This window comes from Phoca vitulina, unplaced genomic scaffold, assembly GCF_004348235.1.
Source record: "Phoca vitulina isolate PV1807 unplaced genomic scaffold, GSC_HSeal_1.0 scaffold98, whole genome shotgun sequence".
NCBI lineage: Eukaryota > Metazoa > Chordata > Mammalia > Carnivora > Phocidae > Phoca > Phoca vitulina.
In genome coordinates, this window is record NW_022589801.1 from 1635833 (window position 1) to 1657104 (window position 21272).

The following is a 21272-nucleotide window of genomic DNA, read 5'->3' on the forward strand; positions in this document are numbered from 1 at the left end:
GGGAACACAAGCAGGGGGAGTGGGAGAGGGAGAAGCAGGCCTCCCGCGGAGCAGGGAGCCCGATGTGGGGCTCGATCCCAGGACCCTGAGATCATGACCTGAGCTGAAGGCAGACGCTTAACGACTGAGCCACCCAGGCGCCCCTATTTGCATTTTTCTTAATGATCAATAATGTTAAACATCCTTTCCCATGCTTGTTGGCCATGAATATATCTTCTTTGGAGAAGTGTTTATTCAAGTTCTTTACTCATTTTTTAATTGGGTTATTTTGTTGTTGTTGTTGTTGTTGTTGAAATGTAGGAGTTCTTTATATATTCTGGATTTTAACCACTTATCAGATGATTTTCAGAAACTTTCTCTCACTCTAAAGGTTGCCTTCACACTCTCTTGATAGTTCCTTTGATGCATAGTTTTTAAGTTTTATGTAGTCCCATGTGTCTATGTTTGCATTTGTGTCTGTGCTTCTAGTGTCATATCCAAGAAAGCACTGCCAAAGCCAACGTCTTGAAGCTTTCCCCCTATATTTTCTTCTAGGAGTTTTATAGTTTTTGGTCTTCTGTTTAGGTCTTTAATACATTTTGTTTCGAGTCACTTTTTATATATGGTATAAGTTAAGGGTCCAACTTCACTCTTTTGCCTGTGGATATCCAGTTTTCCCAGAACCATTTGTTGAAGAGACTATCCTTTCCTCCATGGCGAGATCTTGGCACCTTTGATGAAGATCATTTGACCATATACATACGTAAGAGTTTATTTCTGAGCTCTTTATTCTGTTCCACTGATCATGTTTGTCTTTATGTCAATACCACAGCCTTTGGATTATTGTAGCTTTGTATATATATGTTCTGAAATCAGGAAATGTGAGGCCTCAACTTTGTTCTTTTTCAAGATTGTTTTGGCTATTTGGAGTCCCTTGAGGTTTCATGAATTAAGATGATTTTTTCTATTTCTGCAAAACATGCCATTGAGATTTTGACAGGGATTGCATTGAATTTGTAGATTACTTTGGATGGTATGGATATTTTAACTATTAAGTCTTCTAATCCATAAACACAGGATGTCTTTCCCATTTATTTGCATCTTTTTAAATTTTTTTCAGCAACATTTTGTAGTTTACAGTATACAAGTCTTTTACATCCTTGGTTAATTTTATTCCTAAGTACTTTATCCTTTTTGATGCTATTGTAAATGGGATTGTTGTATTAATTTCCTTTTTGGATTGTGCATAGAATTGCAACTGATTTTTCTGTGTTGATATTTTATCTTGCTACTTTGTTGAATTTATTTATTAGTTCTAACAGTATTTTTATGGAACCTTTAGGGTTTTCTACCTATAAAATCATGCCATCTGGATGGGACTTTCAGTACTTCACTGAATAAAAACAGTGAGAGTGGACATCCTTGCCTTGTTCCTGATCTGTGAGGAAAAGCTTCCAGTTTCTCACTGTTGAGGATGATGTCAGCTGAGGGCTTTTCATATGACGCCTTTTTTTAAAGATTTTATTTATTTATTTGAGAGAGAGAGAATGAGAGACAGAGAGCATGAGATGGAGGAGGGTCAGAGGGAGAAGCAGACTCCCTGTCGAGCAGGGAGCCCGATGCGGGACTCGATCCCGGGACTCCAGGATCATGACCTGAGCCGAAGGCAGTCGCTTAACCAACTGAGCCACCCAGGCGCCCGATATGACGCCTTTCTTATGTTGAAGTAGTTTCCTTCTATTTCTGGTTTATTGAGTGTATTTTTTTTTTTTTCATGAAAGTGTGTTGAATTTTGTGAAATGATTTCTTTACATCCCTTGAGATGACCAAGAGGGTTTTTTTTTTTTCTTCATTCTGTTAATGTGATGTAGCACATCGATTTTTATATGTTGAACCACCCTTGAATTCCAGGAATAAATCTCACTTTTAATGGTGTGTAATCTTTTTAATGTGCTGTTAAATTTGGTTTGCTAGTATGTTGTTGAGGATTTTTGCATCAATGTTCATAAGGGATATTGGTCTGTAGTTTTCTTTTCTTGTAGTATTTTTGTCTGGTGGTATGGGGAAATGCTGGCCTCATAGAATGAGTCTGGAAATGTACCCTCCTCTGCAGTTTTTGGAAATATTTGAGGAGGATTGGTGTTAATTGTTTAAATGCTTGGTAGAATTCTCCCCTGAAGCCATTTGGTGCTGGGCTTATATTTTTAGAAGGTATTTGCTTATTGATTCTATCTCCTTTCTAGCTATAGGTCTGTTAAGAGTTTTTTATTTCTTCATGATTCAGTCTTAGCTGACTGTATGTTTCTAGGAATGTATCCATTCCTCTAGGTTACCCAATTTGTTGGTGTATAACAGATCATAGTAGTCTCTCATAATCCCTTTTATTTCTGTGACATTAGTTATAATGTCCCCTTTTTCCTCTCTGATTCTGGTTATGTGAGTCTTCTCTCTTTTTCAGTTAATCTAGCTGAGCATTTATCAGTTTTGTTGTTCTTTCCAAGAGTCAAGTCAGTTTTACTGATTTTTTTCTATTGTTTTTCTGTGCTGTATTTTCCTTATTTCTGCTCTTATCTATATTATTTCCTTCCTTCTACTAACTTTGGATTTAGTTCTTCTTTTTTCTAGTTCCTTCAGGTATATAGTTAGGTTATTGATTTGAGATCATTCTTTTTTGATGTAAGCATTTTTAATAAATTTTTCTCCTAGTACTGCTTTTACAGTATTTCATACATTTTGTTATTTTGTGTTTTCATTTTCATGTATCCCAAGATATTTTCTAATCTCCCTTGTGATTTCTTCTTTGACCTGTTGGCTGCTTAAGAGTATGGTGTTTAATTTCCACATGTTTCTAGATTTTTCAGTTTTCCATTGGCTATTGATTTCTAATTTTGTCCCATTACGATTAGAGAAGATTTTTTTTAATGATTTCGATTTTGAAAACTTCTAATACTTGTTTTATGGCTTAACATGTGATCTGTCCTAGGGAATGTTTTATGTGTACAAAAAAGGAATATGTATCCTGCTGTTGGCTGGTGGTGTGTTCTGTATATATATCTGTTAGGTCCAGTTAGCCTATGATATTGTTCAAGTACTCTTTCCTTGTTGACCAGCTGTCTGGTTGTTCTATCAATAGTTGAAAATGGGGATTGAAATCTCCTATTTTTATTATTTCTCCCTTCATTTCTGTCAATGTTTGTGTCATATATTTGGGAGCTCTGACACTGGGTGCATATATATTTATAATTGTCATCTCTTCCTTGTGGATTGACCCTTTTATCATTATATAATGTCCTTCTTTGTCTCTTGGAACAATTTATGACTTAAAGTAGTAATAATTTGCTGATTTTTTTCTTCTGCTTTAACAAGTCTTCTTTTAAACTTCTTTAGTGAATTTTTCATTTCATAGTTATTATATTCTTCAGATCCAGAATTTGTTTGGTTCTTTTTCATAGTTTCAGTATTTTTATTGATATTCTGTTTTGTTCATGCAACATTTTCCTGATTTTATGTAGTTGTCTGTGTTCTCCTAGAGCTCACCGAACATCCTTAGGACAGTTATTTTGAGTTCTTTGTCAGGTCACTCAGAGATTTCCCATTTTTTTAGGAAAGATTTCTGGAGACTTATTTTGTTCCTTTGATTGGGCCACTTTTCCCTGTTTTTTTGTATGCCTTAGAATCTTTAGTGGAGATTTGAGTATTTGAAAGAAACAGTTATATCTCCTAGTCTTTACAGACTAGCTTCTTACAGGGAACAGCCTTCACCAATCATCTGGGCTACGGATTCTGGGGATCTTTCAAACCTTTTCTGGGGTGTGCCTTCTCCAGGCTTGTGTGTGTAATTTCTCAGTTAAAGAGGTTTGCCCCCTTCCTTCTCAGGAGCCCATAATCTCTTCCTCCCCCTGATGTCTGTTTTTGGTATTGCAGCGTCTCTGGTGCTGTAACAAGCCATGGGAACTCCCCTTTTTATTAGCTACCCCTAACATGGTATCCAGAGTATCTCACCATTCCCATCAGTGCTCTGAGTCACGTGAGATGGAAACCAGTCTCTTGGGAAGCCCCCCCAAAAGCCAGAATGTTGGATGCATGTTCCTCTTTTCTTTTCTCCTAATTTTCTCCTAATTGCGCTGCACTATCCAAGGGAAGCAGGGGGACTAGGCCTGGCAAAATGCAACAGCCTTTTCTATCCACTTTAATCCACTATTCTTCTTGGTTTTGTGTTCATCTGGAGTGCTGCGACCTCTTAACTGGTTTCAGGAATTCTCACAAAGGAAATTTGGTCCATATATTGATGAATCAGCATCTCCTACGGAGGAACGGGAGCCTGGGGTTTCTTAGTCCACCATCTTGCTGACATCACTCCAATTTAGATTTTTTTAGTAAGAATTTTTGCTGTCATCTGAGGTTTGCTTGCGGATTGAGTCCTGTGGTTGTGCTGGGTTTGCACTGTACTCTTCCAACACCCTAAATCTAAAGGAAGTGACCCTTTCAGCAGTAAGAGAATAATTATGAAATACCCTCTTCTCTCTCTCTCTCCCTCTCTCTCTTTCTTTCTTCCTCCCTCCTTCCCTTTCTTTCTGTCCCCCCTCCAGGAGTGTCTGATGTAGCAGTAGCTGGACTGGAAGTAGTATCCAGGACCTGGGCCATCACATGACCCTGGCTTCCCCTTGAGTCTCACAGCCTGGCTTCATCAGCTCATAGAAAGTTTGCCTTCTGTTCTTTGTGTACCAAAACAATGAAGCCAGAAAGTTTAGGCCTATTTAGGCTTATAAAAGGAAGAGAGGAGATCAAAATAGCTAGAATGAGCTGGTAGAAGAATTACTGCTCTGAGGCAAATATTTGGCTTTTGTTTTGCTTCCCTTCCCTTTGCTTTGCTCTGTTTCTCAGAGTTACTACTGGACATAGTGTTTGAAATCTCTTTGGAGCTCATTTTTGTTCCTGCCAAATGTTAGACCTAGGGAGAAAGGAATGGGTTCCAAATATGCCAAAAAAATAGAAAAAAAAAAAGCTATATCGAACTTCAAGATTAGATGATCAAATTAGGTAATAGGGAAGAATGTGTACCATAATTCACAGAGATGGTTATTTTTAATGTACGCTACTCATGTAAGCTACCACAGTCCTGATGGACCAGAGGGTATGCCTGTGATTCTGTCAACTGACACCTGACATCTGTCTGAGAGATGGTTCTCAAGGGAGGTTTTACTGAAAAATCATCTTTCCATGTTTTTTCTGTTATGATCGCTTTCTTTGTTTTTTGTCCTCCTTTTTTTTCTTTTTAGGTTAGATGCATATAAACCCATGCGGTACTTGGAAAACAAGGCAGCTTTAAACAGGGCATTAGAACGGTTGAATTGGCCCATTTCATTGAAGGAGCTGTCGATGCTGGAAAATGAAATCCTAGCTGGGAAAATGTATATCCAACAGGCCATGGAACTCCAGGAGGCTGCCAAGAAGGAGAATCATGTGAGCAAGTCACAGGGAGAGGTGGGTGCCATGGAGGTGTCTATATGTCCTCCCTCCTTCCTGTCCCAAGTCATTGCCATCCCTGCGTTGGCCTTCCTTCTCCCTCTCCCACCCCCTCCACATGGATTTCTAAAAGAGTTAGAGCCAACCCAGGTAAAGTGTCAGGACTTCTTTTCAACAGAAAGGAAATGCCATTTGGTTTTACTATGGCCTTCTTTTTTTTAAACAATACACTTTTAATTGAAAAACAAAACTAAACAGAAGTATAATATAGTGATCAAAGGTCTGGGCTTTGATATGAGCCAGACCAGGGTCTAGCCTCAGATCTGCCACCTAATCCCTGTATTATCCTGGCCAGTTATTCCATCTCTCTAAATCTAAGGGTTTTTAATCTGTAAAATAGGAATATTACTAATATCTGCCTTATAGGGTTATTATGAGAGTAAAATTACTTTTTACAGTACTTCATATTGAAAAGCCCCCCCCATAAGTGTTAGAAATTATTATTAATAAGACACACTTTTCAAAAAGAAAAAAAAATCTTATAATCTGACTGCCTTATTACCACCACTTTGGATCACTTACTTTTAGCTTTCTTTTCCTCCTTAAGTAAATTTTTTACATAGAAGCAGTCTCCATAATCATTTTAATATTCTGCGTTTTTCCTTGATTGCAGTGTAGCTGATACATGATGTTACATAAGCTTCAAGTCTACCAACACAGTAATTTAATAAGTTCTGCTGTGCTCACCACAGTGTAGCTACTGTCTGTCAGCACACGACACTATTACAGCACACTACAGTGCCACATATTCCCTGGGTCGTATGCTTCATCCCTGGGACTCACTCAGTCCCTAACCGGAAGCCTGTACCTCCCACTCCCCTCCACCCCTTCTGCCCGCTCCCCCACCCCCTCCTCTCTGGCAACCACCGATTTGTTCCCTGTATTTATGGGTCTGTTTCCGCTTCTTTTTGTTTGTTTGCTCACTTGTTTTTTTAGATTCCACATGCAAGTGAAATCATATGGTATCTGTCTTTCTCTGTCTGACTTATTTCACTTAGCATAGTACCCTCTCGGTCCATCCATATTGTTACAGATGGCGAGATCTCATTCTTTTTTTATGGCTGAGTAATATTCCACTGTGTGTGTGTGTGTGTGTGTGTGTGTGTGTGTGTGTACGTACATACCACGTCTTCTTTATCCATTCATCTATCAGTGGACACTTGGGTTGCTTCTGTGTCTTGGCTATTGTAAGTAATACTGTAATAAACAGAGGTGTGTGTATCTTTTTAAACGAGTGTTTTTGTTTTATTTGAGTAAAGATCATATGGTAGTTCTATTTTTAATTTTTTGAGGAACCTCCATACTGCTTTCCACAGTAGCTGCATCAATTTACATTCCCACTAACAGTTCACGAGAGATTCTTTTTCTCTACACTCTTGCCAACACTTGCTATTTCATGTCTTTTTGATTCTAGCCATTCTCACTGGTCTGAGATGATACGTCCTTGTGGTTTTGGTTTGTATTTCCCTCATGATTAGTGATATTGAGCATCTTTTTATGTGTCTATTGGCCATCTGTATGTCTTCTTTAGAAAAATGTCATATTCTGCTTTTTTATTTGATATTATCTCATATACTTTCTCTATTTTTTCCGAATCTTCAGTTTGATTTTTTGGCAGTTATATAATATTTCATGGTGTGTACTATACCCTGATTTATTTAATTCTTCAGTGAATGTTAGACATTTGGGATATTTTTTTCAGTTTTCTTCTCTTTCACATGTATTAATGACTTCTGTGGTGCATTTGGTTTAGTTTGCTAGGACAAATTCTTAGGAGTAGAATCCTTGGTTCAAAGGGCATGAATATTTTGGGGTTCTAAATACTTATTGCTGGGCGCCTGGGTGGCTCAGTTGGTTAAGCGACTGCCTTCGGCTCAGGTCATGATCCTGGAGTCCCTGGATCGAGTCCCGCATCGGGCTCCCTGCTCGGCGGGGAGCCTGCTTCTCCCTCTGACCCTCCCCCCGCTCATGTGCTCTCTCTCTCTCATTCTCTCTGTCTCAAATAAATAAATAAAATCTTTAAAAAAAATAAATAAATAAATACTTATTGCTTTCTGACTGTGTGTGTTTGTATAGGCATGGAATAGGTCACTTGAAATATTACTGAATTCTTTGTAATTTTAGTATATTCAGTATATGTTCACTAAAAAATATACCCAAAGAACTGACCTTTGAGATTCATTTCTTTTGGTTTCAGTCTTTGCTAAGTGATATTGGCTTTGCTTGGTTTTAAACTCTGTATTTGCTGCTCTGGATTCTTTGGTTCTGTTTTTTTGTTTTGTTTTGTTTTTCTTTAATTTTATTTTTTCCTACAAATCACACTTTTCCCCTCCATTGTAGAAAGCGATGTCTTTTGTGCAGAATGCAAAAATCTTATCACAAAGCATCTTATGGCTATTAATGTTGTTCAAACAAAGTGACTTCCCCAAATAATTGTTTAGTGTTCCCTTGGGAGGCACCATCTGATGCCTCCAAATATGTGGCTATCTATTGGCCCTCCTCCCTGGATGCCCTGTGGGCACCCAAGAATCAAGAAGACAAGTGAATTAACTCCCTGTCCCTGAAAATCTGCTCTTCTTTTCATCATGCCTCTTCTCCTCTGTTCTTTCATTTTTTCATTGACATATTTATGAGTTCCCACAAGGTGCCAAGCACTATTCTAGGCACTAAAAGTACCTGAACACACAACCTCACCCCACCCTCATTCTAGTCAGGGAGAAAGACCAGTACAAGTCCCAAATGATGGACTTTCCCACGCTGAACTGTAGAGACAGTGCCTAACAGCAGATTCTGCTAGCATTACTTTTTTCTATACTTTGTATTAAATTTAAAAATGGGTAGTGTTGCTGAGATGGAGTAAAAAGAAGCCTCTGGTGATTCAGAATAAAGATAGTGTGTTCTACTTGGATTTGTCTGGAATCCTGGGACTCAAAAGTTCCTTGCCCACGAGATATGAATGAATTGTTCTATTTTTTAATTCTTTTACCCAGAAAGTGGGAATAAAAATACTTTCCATTATTTCTTTATCCAAAAGTACCTGTTCACTTCTGACCACAGGTCAGATCCTGTGCTTGGCACAGGTGACCTCAGGCAGTGAAGAGCCTGTCTCATTCTTTTCTCTCTACTTGGTGTCTCCCAAGGTGATAATATACATTGGACACAAAATGGGCTTTGTTAACTGCATTGAAGACACAGGCCCAGCCTGGTGAAGATGTACTGGAACAGAATGTAAGCTCCATGAGAGCTGAGACCTTGTTTGGCCTTATTTGTAGCTGTATCTATAGCCCTGAGAATGGCAGCTGGCCCACGGTGGACACTAGACAAATACGTTTTGAATGAATGAAACCCAGATCCTTCCAGCAGAGAATTATAAATGTGACAACAGAGGCACATCCACAGACCAACTGGAAAATGGGGAAAAGTGAACTGGAGAGTTGGGGGAGGCTTCAGAGAGGGGATAGTTAAGTTTGGTCTAGAATGACGTGTAGGATTTGAGGGTTGGGGTGTGAGAAATGTTCTGAGTGAAAGAAATGGCCTATGCAGAGGCAGGGAGGTGGGATGAACATGGCATGTTCACCAGGGATATGGCAGGAGACAAGGCAGGAAAGGAAGTTGGCCCCAGAATACGAGGGACTTGGAATTCTCTCCTTGGATCACGGACTCATGCCTGTTGGAAATGGAAACCCAGGGAAGGATTTTCAGCAAGTGGAAGGCATTAACAGATTTATATTTTGGCAGCGTGATGAGGCCCAGTGTAGTAGAAGGGAAAGACCCAAACCGGGTGCAACACTCTGTTGAGCGGTTTTGAGTCCTTGAGCCAAGCCAGAACAGTGAGGAGGAAATAGAGAAAAGAGATACGAACTGGTAGAAAGTGAATGTGTGGGGTGAGCCAGAAGGCAAAGCTAAGGATACCCCAAAACTTTCTGTCTTGGACACGGGGGAAACAGGCACTGTTAACCCTTCCGTATCACCTCTGCTCCTCAGGGACACAGATGTTCCCTGGCCAGCCCATCTAAACACCCTGTCATTCTCTAACCCCTGACCACATTTTTGTTTTCTTCATAGCACATTTCACTTGACATTATGTATGTGTTTATGATCTGTCTTCCCTACTATAATGAGGGTAGGACCTAGTCCGTTGTATGCTAGGTACTCCCAGCGTCTAGAATAGTGCTTGGTACCTTGTAGGTACCAATACTCATAAGTATTTGAATGAATAAATGAAAGAATGAACAAGAGGAAGAGGTATAATAAGAGGAAGACCATATTTTCAGGGAAAGATAATTCACTTTAGGTCCTTTTGATTCTTATGTGTCCACGGGATATCCAAGTGAGAAAGGCCACATGTTTGGAGCTTAGGAGAGAAGTCTGAGTTAAGGAGAGAGTTTGGAGGTCATTTGAGGTGCTGAGAGAAGAAGAGACAGTGGAAGGGATGGAGACAGGAAAGTTAGAGGAGCAGGGGGTTCAGGGTAGAATGCATGATGTGAGAGCCCAGGGAGAGGTGGGCAGAACCTTGGATCTAGAGTCACAGGCCTTTGTATGGTCTCACTGCGGCAAATTTCTAGCTCTGTGGCCTTACATAGGCCCCCTGAGCCTAGTTTCCTCATCTTTAAAATAGAAAAAGCACCTACCTAAAGGTGGTTGTAAGATAATACACATAGTTTATGTAGGGCAGTGTGCAACGCTAAGGTCTCAACAGTTAAGTGCGCTCAACCTGTATTACCCACTATTGCTATATCCATTGTTAAAGTTTTTACTGAGGAGTTTTGAAAAGTCACACAGAAGGATGTCTCCAAGCCATTTGATTTGGCAAGAAGATCAATAGTGATCTTAGTGAGAATAATTTCAGTAGAATTGTGGGAGCAGAAGCCAGTTTGCAGTGGGTGGAAGAGTGGGTAGATCTGAAGAAAGTAAGTACAGGAAGTGAAGATTTGGTTTCAAGATCTTCATAGGGAAGGAAAGGAGAAAGAGATGGTGAGAAACTTCTCCAGAGTGAGAGAAGACATTTAGTCTTGATGGTATTGATGGGTCCATTGCTGCCCCCTTTTTGGTCAGGGACTAAGGTTTTCCTTCACTGCCCTGTCCCCACACAGGGTAGGCAAAGCCCCCACTGTCTGTTCCAGGAAGCGTCCATGTGCCCAGGACAGTTATCCACAGGTAATGAATTGTGTGTCAGGGTGGGGGGTACTCTTACTTGGTATCTTATCTTCAGAGTTCCTTCCACTCTTGGCATGGCCCTCAGCAATGGGATATTTTGTATATTATTTTCTTAAAATGATACTTCTCCTCACCATGTATGATGTATTATGAAATATTTTAATATTTAATTCTATTTCTGCCATGCCCCACTGGTTTGACTTCATGGCCCACTAACAGGTCTCGATCTCCTATTGTGAAAAATATTGGTTGGGACCAAAGCTCACGATTGCAAGGGCTTGTGAGAACCTGGGGTAAAAATTCATCACAGATGAAGGTCATTTTTACTGATTCATATATAAATATAGTCTGATTATAAATTCTTTTAGCAAAGGCCAAAGATTTTGATCAATGATTGTAAATTGAAGAGCAAGAAACCATCTCTTATTTATTAAGGTCCACTAGAGTTTATTGATAACATGTAGCAAAAGGTGATCAAAGTTTGTTAGGAATGGGGATCCAATTGGAAATGCCCACACACAGTCAGAAGGGAGTGGCCAGTGGTCACTTTGGTCCACTTGGTCCACACCAGGGTGTGTTATGGAGTCTGGATGTCTTTGGTTCTCTGATATGTAGTCACCCCACTGGTTCCTGAGTTTGGGACAGCTTTGTGATTTTTCTGTTGGTGAGGATCAGATGTGGGGAGAAGTGGCTGCATATGTTGGTGTTAAGCTAGCCTGTACCTTGCTTTTTCCACTCAGGCTTTGACTGACAGTCTTTGCTGGCCCCAGGATCAAACCTGAGCGGAGAACCATCATCCCACCTGCTCTACCCACCATGGTCGCATTCCGTGCTTGACTGAAGAATTGCTTACCCTATTTCCATAACCCACTAGTTTTGTGGTATCCCTAGAGACAGGTGCTTGGCTCACTGACCACATGATGAAAGGAAAAATCTGAAGTCTGAAATTTTAAATTCCCCTTGAAAACTCCCTCTGCTTACACCCCTCTTATTGCCATGATTGCAAATTTCACCATCATTGGCCAATCAGAGCTGTGCTATGGTGGAAATCACCACTGGGCATCTGAATTATAATTAACCTTCCATAGTTCTCCCTGGGAGCCTGGTCTAGGCACCCAGCCATGCTATCCTACAACATTTCCTTACTACATAAGGATTATTCTCCAGAGCAAATCCCTTAGGACCCAGGCCCAGAAAGACCCAACAGGCTCTCCACACTTATAACGTTGACTGCCTTGGAAAATTTGGAGGCAGAAGATCTTGTGAAGCATCTGTAAGCAACCCTAAAAGAGGTCTTGGAAATTTATCTATACAGATGGCCACACATGGTTATTTCTCCAAGTTGTGACTGGTAAAGAATGTGGAATCCACAATCTTTAGGGATGGTGCATTGAGTGCTCCACTCCGTGAAAAACTATCCAGAAGAAAGAGTGTTGGGGAAGATATAGGTGAGGCTGGGTGAGGTGGAACTGGGAGAATGAGAAAAGAAGAGAGACCATCTGGATTGGAAAACATTGTCGGGAAAATAGTGATTTTGACACTGTATAGGAGAAAGTTGGTTGGAAAGATTTAGAGAGAAATTTCTTTGAGTTGTATAAAATGGAGTCAGAATAAATAGAGTTATTATCTTTGCTCCCAAATAATAATTGGACCCGTTGTCATTCTTGCATTAATATTTCCTCTTTAAAGGGAGGAGGGAGGCCTCCCACCATAACCTCTACAACTAATCAGCCTTCCTCATTCCAGTAGAAAAACTTGAGTCTGTTGCGCTGATACTCGAGTCTAGTAGGAAGACTGACTCTCTAGTGACTGTGAATTGTTCTTCAGCAGCACATAAGATCCCCTGGTATGAGGGTGGAGAATTAACAAGTCTGGGTTGGGCATCAGTGATGTTGCCATCACAGAAAGAATGACACATGCACATTCAGACCAGCATCATGAAGGTAAGTTAAACGCCTGGAAGAGAGACCCCCAGATGGGTTCTTGAGGGATGATGGTAGGAGATGTGGCCCAGTGGGGCTGAAGTGTCAGAGAGAGCGAGGTGCACTGATGGGACAGGAGAGTGCTGCCAGCCTCATGATTGTGCCCCGTTACTGGGGTCTTAAGGAGAGACTCTCACTCAGGAATACCAGTCACTGGAGGGAACTGAAAGAAGGGAAAAGAAACTCCCATCACCTTTAAATATTATCTAAAAAGTTTTCTGTCTAGGATCCTGACGTTCAGGAGTGGGAAGGTGGGTACCAGCTCTGGGGAATCCCTGAGGTGACAAAAATCAGTGCCAGATTGTCTTTTCATTCTAAAGCTAAAGACAACCCTCTTGGCTGGAGGTTTTAGCTGGGCAGACCTCAGCATTGTCATGCCACTAGGTTTTTTTCTCATAGGCATAAATTCTACCCTCAGCAGGTTTAGGGATGGCCATTGACCTCCCCATCTGGAGCAGAACTGAGTGTGGAGGGCTTATCAGTAGGATCCAGGCAGGAAACAGAATCCCATTCAGTCAGTTCAAGTGAAGAAACATTAATGAAGGGACTGCTCATAGAGGTGGATGTAGTCTAAGGCAGCCAATGGGATTTGGGGCCCCCAGTGACTAGCATGAGCAGGAAGTTGTCATCACTCCTAGACTTGAAAGCCTGGAAAGAAATGGTGCTCCTGGAGCCCTATGAGAGCTAAGTCCACTAGCAGGAGTGGGAGGTAGTTCTAGAGAGACAAAGGGCAGGGAAGGAGCATGGAACTAATACCCCAGTCTTTCCTCTTCCTGCTGCCCTCTGACCGCCTGCCCGCCATTGGCTCACCCTGTCCAGAAGCCGGCCAGCAAGGGAAATAAATCAGGTGGTGTCAAACATGGGGGTCAGCTTCCTGGTGCATGGAGCAGGGCAGGGCAGAATGCATTTGAGGGTAGGTGGCTGGACCAGAGTAACCAGCACAGAGATGTCTTGAAAAGTTTTCTTAAAGGCCCAGCATTTATTTTTATACTGTAGCCTTGAGTGAGATATATATTTGTATATAGTAGATTGCTGGTTGTGGTCTACACTCCAGGCAGTGAAACAAAAGTTGCTCCAGCATATGGCTTTTGTTCATCTCTGGAGTAGCAACATATGGATAACTGAATCAGTAGCATCTGAATTACAGCTTATGAGGCTGTGGTAATTTTCAGATTTAAATATTTAAAACATTTCGAATTTTTCTCTTTGATTTTTTTTCCTGAAAGAGCAATGAAGAAATATTCCCTGAGAAGATGTTACAAGTTTGCTCTTCACTTGGGAAATAATTTTATGCGGCATCTAATGAATATATATTAGGTTCTTTTGCCACCACCAAACAAAAAAGAAGAAGGGGGGGGGAGGGAGGAGGAGGAGAAGAAGAAAATTCATTTTTTTCCTGCAAAATCCCTTTGAGTTGCTATTGATTAACATTTATTGGAGATTTTTTTTTTAAGATTTTATTTATTTATTTGAGAGAGAGAATGAGATAGAGAGAGCATGAGGGGGGGAGGGTCAGAGGGAGAAGCAGACTCCCTGCTGAGCAGGGAGCCTGATGTGGGACTCGATCCTGTGACTCCAGAATCATGACCTGAGCCGAAGGCAGTCGCTTAACCAACAGCCACCCAGGTGCCCAACATTTATTGGAGATTTTACTTTCAGAGTAAAATAACCCAGTACTGCACAGTATTGGGGATCAGAGGACTTTTTTGTGGTTCAGGGCTTCATCCTGTGATTGGTTTCCTATGCTTCCTAAGGAGCCACACACACTGCACAAACTGGCAGGAGTGTTAAAGCCAGGCAGCTCAGCCCATCAGTGATCTGCTCCGGAAGCAACCCTCAGGAGAGGGAAGTGAAAACTGCATCTAAGTTCTGGGGATATTTGTTTCTCATGGTGTGTTTTCTACAGTTACACTATTCTGTGAGGAAGAGGGAGAAAACAACTCCAGTAAAGCACTCTCCAACCCCACTTTGGATTTTTAAAGCAAGGCTAGGTGTCCAAGACTCTTCACAGGGGATAATAATTCTCTCTGCATGTCTGTCTGGCCATAGTGTTTCCCTTAAGCCTTGGTTTCATGTGCAGTATCCTTAGGGTCCCCGTGGGCCCCAGTGCTGACCTGCTGTGCTCCTGAGAGGTCTTGCAAGAGGGCTTAGCTTCTTCCTCAGAAGGGCAGAGCTGAGGCAGGAAATGCCCCTCAGAGCTTCACTCCTTCGGTGTGATGGTTTGCCTCATGTTAAAATGCAAATGCCCTGGGAAGGGAAGCACAAGAAACCCTCTGACTCATTTACGCAGGTGGTCACTCCATGGCCAAGAGGGGCTGGACAGGAGTTGGCCATTGTGATACACATTTTCCTATAAGGTCTCCTCATTCTCTTTCCAGAACCCATTTTTAAAAGGGATGCAGATCCTAAATATTCTCGGGGTAGAGGATACCCCTCTAACTCTAAATGAGGACAGAGATAGTGAAGGTCAGCAAATGCTCCAGGCTGGCCCTGTCCTTTTCATCAAGGTTTTAAAGGGAGTTGAATTATTTACAGAGACAGTTTGCAAATGTTCTGGTCTTATATTTAGGTATCCTAGAGAGAGGAAAGGTCAAACCATACATGACACTATATAAGTCTTACCTTGATTACAGCGGTCACAGACTTTAGTTGGTCTTAAAGACAAAACACGGACAGAGAAGCATGTTGGAGCTGCGGGGTGTCAGCAGTTCAATGATTTGGGGCAGAAAAAAATATTTAGTAGTGGTTTCAAAACAAGATTTGGAGCCAAAGACTAGTTCTAGTCAAGTCGTAGAAATGCATGGAAAATTTTAAAGCATCAAACATTTAGTAACTTCACTGTCCCCACCAATGCAAACCTGAAAGTATGACCTCGAAATTAAATAATAAATGAAAGGAGGGTGGCACCATTTTGGATCCTGTTCTACATCACCTGGTAATTGAATCTGACAAGGAAATGAATTGGATTCTCTGAATTTTGGAAACAAGGCAAAATCAAATTACCCAGTGGACAACATCCCCACTGCCAGTATCATTGCCCATCTGACTTCCCCACGGTGACTGGCATGCAACTATTCTCATGCACTTAAACCTAGAGATATGTTGCCTTATTTATTGTTTTTGTTTTGTTTTCACTCTATACCCTTTCTGACTCTTGTCCTCCATAGATTTCTTTGCGAAATAAGTAAGTCAGAGGACAAATATCATATGATTTCACTCATATGTGGAATTTAAGAGAGAAAACAGATGAACATAAGGGAAGGGAAGGAAAAATAAAATAAGATGAAAATTGAGAGGGAGGCAAACCATAAGAGATACTGAAGTCTAGGAAATAAATTGAGGGTTGCTGGAGGGGGTGTGAGGGAAGGGATAATTGGGTGATGGGCATTAAGGAGGGCACCTGATGTAATGAATACTGGGTGTTATATGCAACTGATGAATCACTAAATTCTGCCTCTGAAACTAATTAAAAAAAGAGGGGAAAATGCCCCCAAAACTCAATGACCTGTTTGTATTGTAGGTGTACATTGGTGAAGGCATGCCAGGAAAAGAACAGGACTGTACAGTGTCTCTAAAGTTTTTGGCAAGATTCAAAAATTGTGGCACATCGTCTTTCTAGAAAGGTGCTGTCAACATTGTGGTGGAAGGGATGGTGTGTCTAGCTGCCCTTATTGATATCCTTCCAGCCTGGCAAACCAATGCTCTATTTCTTTGAGCAATGGAATGAACCATTGTACTAAAGCTGGCCTCATAGGTTTGTTTTCCCATGGCTACTCTACTTAATCTGTGGTGTAGCTGAATTGATTTGCAGTGATTTGAATGAATCATTGGGTGTACAGTGAATAGTTCTTTCCATAAAGCTACATGTTGTGGAAACAGAAAGGAATTATTGCCAATAGTAGTAACAGTTGGACACAAAAGCAGAGTAAATGTGTTATGTATACAAAGCTCTTTAGTACTGTAATGGTCCTATCAGGTGAACCCATAAGTGTATGAGTGATTTGAAGATAGTTGATACTTTTCAGCCACTTAGAAAGGCATTTTCTTAGGTGGCGTTTTCAGTGTGTGACAAATGAACATCATAGTACTCTGTGTTGCTACTGTTCATTGTTGTTGCCCATGCAGGGAAGGTCTTCACAGAGTGAATGGTGGTTCTATATTAGATGAATTGGGAAGTGAGTGACAACTCTAGAGAAAAAAAGAGCTCTCTGATGATTTCGGGCCTTTGACTTCACAGATTTGTACCTATGAAAATGTAGAAAGAATTTTTATCAGTTAGCTTCTGGCTAGGATATTGAGAAAATAAATATTTGGAACCTAGAGATAAAGGGGGCTAGTTAAATGGTGTGATTCTACTCATTTAGAATTTTTAAAGGAATTTTAAATATGTCTAGGCATAGATTCTAGTAAGTGGCTTGTCTGTTATATTGATGAACTCTGAAGGGGAGGTTGCCTTTCTGGGATCAATGTGGACATCTTTTTGGAAATCAGGGTGTTATCCATCTGGAGGTGGAGAGGCTGTCTGGTGACCTCCATGGTTGTTTGGTCTGTGATGTGGACACTGGTGTGAAGCAAGGTAGCTTTGTAAGTTAAACTGTATGTAGAGGTGAGGTTTTTGCAACAGCTGATTTAACTTGGCATGTCCAGATTCTAAATTTTATCAGTGATGAAAATAGTTTACATGGAGTCTTCCACTGAGGAAATGATTGTAGGAAACTGCGGTGTGGGCATCTCTATTATGATGATATTATGATAGAATATTGTGCTACTCACATTCACGGTTGTTGCAATCCCCTTATGTTATAAAAACTGCAAACAAAAATATCATGCTAGTGTCCCTGTCTTTGTATACACACAGTCTGACAGTTTCTCCAGTAATGCAGACAAAGGTCTAGTAAGGCCTAGATTCTTCTGGACAGAAATATGGAATTAGAAGATGTTAAAGTCATTTAGTTTGTACCATCTCTTTGCTTATGCAGAAATTGAGGTCCAAAAAGTTGAAAGATTACCCAAAGTCACACAGCCAGCTGGGCAGCAGTTGGTTCTATTTTTCCTGTCTCATGGTCCAGTCTTGGCCCTTTGAGGCCAATTCAGACTGCAGTAGGTCATTCTGAAGCTCCTGTGGGAAGGGACTATTTAGGTTTCTCCTCTGGCTGAAATCCCAGGAACAAACAGGTAATAGTTACCATCCACCAGTGATGTTGGGTCATTTTCTTTGACATAATAAGTGCATCAGTAAAAATAGAAATTACGTGAGGATGGACTCCAGCAAAATCCATTGAAAATGGAGCATCATAAACAGAAGGGTGGTATTCAGCTTACGTTTTGTATCAAAGGCTGCATAGTCTTGTTAATATCCCACAGTTCCTTCAAGAGACCTTAAACCTTTGGTTCAGTATTTCTTCACTTCTGAGGCCCATGGCTCTGTTTTCCTCTCCCCTGAAATAAACCATACTCCCACATCTTTTGATGAACCTAAAAAGCATCTCTAAACAGATCCAAATGATAGATGGCTGCAACAGAATCCAGTAACATCAGGGCACCAGGGAAATGAGCCCAAACTGTACTGAACACAAATAATGACCCAAGAGCAAATGTGTTCAGACTATCTGAGGTTATTTAAATGTTTACAGTCAATTGTTTCATAAATTAGAGACTTCCTTAACTGAAGGCCTGTTATGGACTCATAAAATATGCATTGAATACTTTATTTGAGATACAGCTATAACATTGCAAAAAAGTAACATCAAAAAGCATGTGGAAGCACTTTATATTCGCTTTGTATCATGGAAGAGAGGGGCATTTGATGGTCTGTGAAAAAAAAAGCTGGAGGGGTGACTGGGTGACTCAGTTGGTTAAGTGTCTGCCTTCAGCTCAGGTCATGGTCCCAGAGTCCTGGGGTCAAGCCCCACGTTGGGCTTTCTGCTCAGTGGGGAGCCTGCCTCTCCCTCTGCCTCTCCCTGCTGCTTCCCCTGCTTGTGCTCTCTCTCTGTGTCAAATAAAATTAAATAAATCTTAAAAAAAAAATCTAAAAAAAAAAAAGAAGCTGGAGAATGATGTCATGGGGGCACTCTGATTAGGATGGAGGACGAATTTCTTTGAGAAACTCAACAATAAGTTAATGATCAGGAAATTCTTTTAAAAAATGAAAAAAAATCTAAGGAAAAATCTCTAATTTCCACAATGTAGTGATTTGAAAAAAAAGACCTGATTTTTACTGTAAAATTTACCTACTTCAATTCAGTGATTTTTAGTAAAACTGACAGAGCTGTCAACCACCACCAAAATCCAGTTTCAGAACATTTCCATCACCCCAGAAAGATCCCTCATGCCCATTTGCCGTCAATCTCTATTTGCATCCCCAGCCCCAGGTAACTACTAATTTCTGTCTATAAATTTGCCTTTTCTGTACATTTCATATATAAGTGGCTGAATAATATTTCATTGAATGGTTATGTGACATTTAGTTTATCCATTTCCCTAGTTAATGGACATTTGGATTATTTCCACCTTTTCATTATTGTGAATAATGCTGATATGAATACATAAAAGTCTCTGTGTGATACAAGTTTTCCTTTCTCTTGGCTAGATATCTAATAGTAGTATTTCTGGGACATATGGTAAGTTTATGTTTAATTTTTAAAGAAATTGCAAAAGTTTTTCCCAAAGTGTTGAAAATCAATTGACCATAAGTGTAGAGATTTGTTTCCAGACTCTCAATACTGTTCCATTGATCATATGACTATCCTTATGTCAGTACTGCACTTTCTTGATAACAAGTTTTGAGATCAAGAAGTATAAATCCTACAAATTGTTCTTTTTCCACATTGTTTTGGCACTTTTAATTTCAGTATCTTAGTTTCTACAAAAAACCCACAAAACAAAAAACTTATTGAGATTTTGATATGAATTATATTGTATCTATAGATCTGTTTGGAGAAAATGGCTGTATTAACAATATCAAGGTTTCTAATCCATTAACATGGTACGTCACTCATTAGATCTTTAGTTTATTTTAGCAGAGTTTTATAGTTCTCAGTGTATAGGTCTTTCACTTATTTTGATGAATTTATTCCTAAATATTCTATTCTTTTTGATGCTGTTATAAATGGAATTCTTTTCTTAACTTTATTTTCAGATTGTTCATAGCTGGTACATAGAAATACAATTTTGTGTGTGTGTGTATTTGTCTTATATCATGACACCCTGTTGAACTTGTTAATTAATTCTAGTAGTTGTTGGGTGGATTCCTTAGAGTTTTCCACATAGAAGATCATATCATTCATAAATAAAGACGGTTTTATTTATTCCTTTCCAATCTGGGTGCCTTTATTTTTTTCTTGCCTGATTGCACTGGCTGGAACCTCAAGTACAATGTATAGGAGTGGCAGAATACCTTTTCTTGTTTCTGATCTTAAGGGGAAGTCATTCAGTCTTTCACCATTAAGGATCATATCTGATGTAGGCTTTTCCAAGTTGAGGAAGTTCCCTTCTATTCCTAGTTTGTTGAGAGTCTTTATCATGAAAGGGTGTTGGATTTTGTCAAGTGCTCTTTCTCCATGCTTTAAAATAATATAGTAAATTAACCTTTGTTCTAGTAATATGGTATATCACATTGATTTGTGGATGTTAAATCAGCTTTGCATTCCTGGGATACTTGGTTGTTGTGTACAACCCTTCTTGTATGTTGCTGGATTTATTTGCAAACATATTTTTGCATCAATATTCATGAGGAATATAGGTCTGTACTTTCCTTTTCTTGTATCATTCTCTGGTTTGGTATTGGGGTAGTACTTGACCTTTCCTTCTCTAATGTAAGTGATCTTCCCAGTAATTTCTGGTTTCCTGGGGTTCCTCTTCCAGCATTGGTCCTCACATTTATTGGGAATTAAAAATAATGACTGTTCCAGATGATGTAATGGAGGCTTTGGGATTTTAGGGGGACTGGAGGGTGGCGGGGATTGGGTCTTTCTATTAATGATCAGTTCAACAAGCATAGAAAATAGGATTTTAGAGTTAGACTCTACAAATCAAAATGAAGCTACCAGTTTCTTCATGTAGTAGACACAACGTGACATTCACTTCAAGCCTTGACTCATATGGTACCATTTGGAAATTACAGTGTGGTCCTTTCCTTTGCTTTTTCTGAAATTGCCTGGGGGTAAAATCTTTGCAGGGAGATTATAACTGAGCTGGGCTTTGGACAGATTATTTGAACAGGAAGGACCTTGCTCATTTTTAAAAATCGTTTTCCTCTGTGTTCTTCAGACTGGATAATTTCTGTTGATTTGTTTTCAAGTTTCTTTCTTCTGTCATATCATTTCTGTTATTGAGCCCTTCCAGATACTGTGTTTTTTACTTCTAAGATTTTCATTTTTTTCATTTCTCTGCTGAAAACAAGTACTTTACCATTCATTTCAAAAGTATTCAACCACATGGACCTTGTTTATAATTGCTGATTTAAAGTCTTTATCTGATTATTCCAACACCTGGGTCATCTCAGTATTGTGATCTATTGATTGCCTTTGAACTTGAGAATTGGTCATATTTGCTTGCTTTTTAAAAGTATGTTGTATTTTGGATTGTATACTGGATATATTGAGTATTATATTTTAAGACCCTGGATCC

At 40.0% G+C, this 21272-nt stretch overlaps 1 protein-coding gene across 1 annotated transcript in view; it reads left to right on the plus strand.

The window, feature by feature from the left end:
* VWA3B (von Willebrand factor A domain containing 3B) overlaps window positions 1-21272 on the plus strand; it is a 213728-nt gene that overhangs the window by 171078 nt on the left and 21378 nt on the right. Inside the window, exon 22 of the mRNA XM_032397359.1 lies at window positions 5259-5463. Within this exon, the coding sequence (XP_032253250.1) occupies window positions 5259-5463 (205 nt within the window). The remainder of the gene's footprint in view (window positions 1-5258; window positions 5464-21272) is intronic.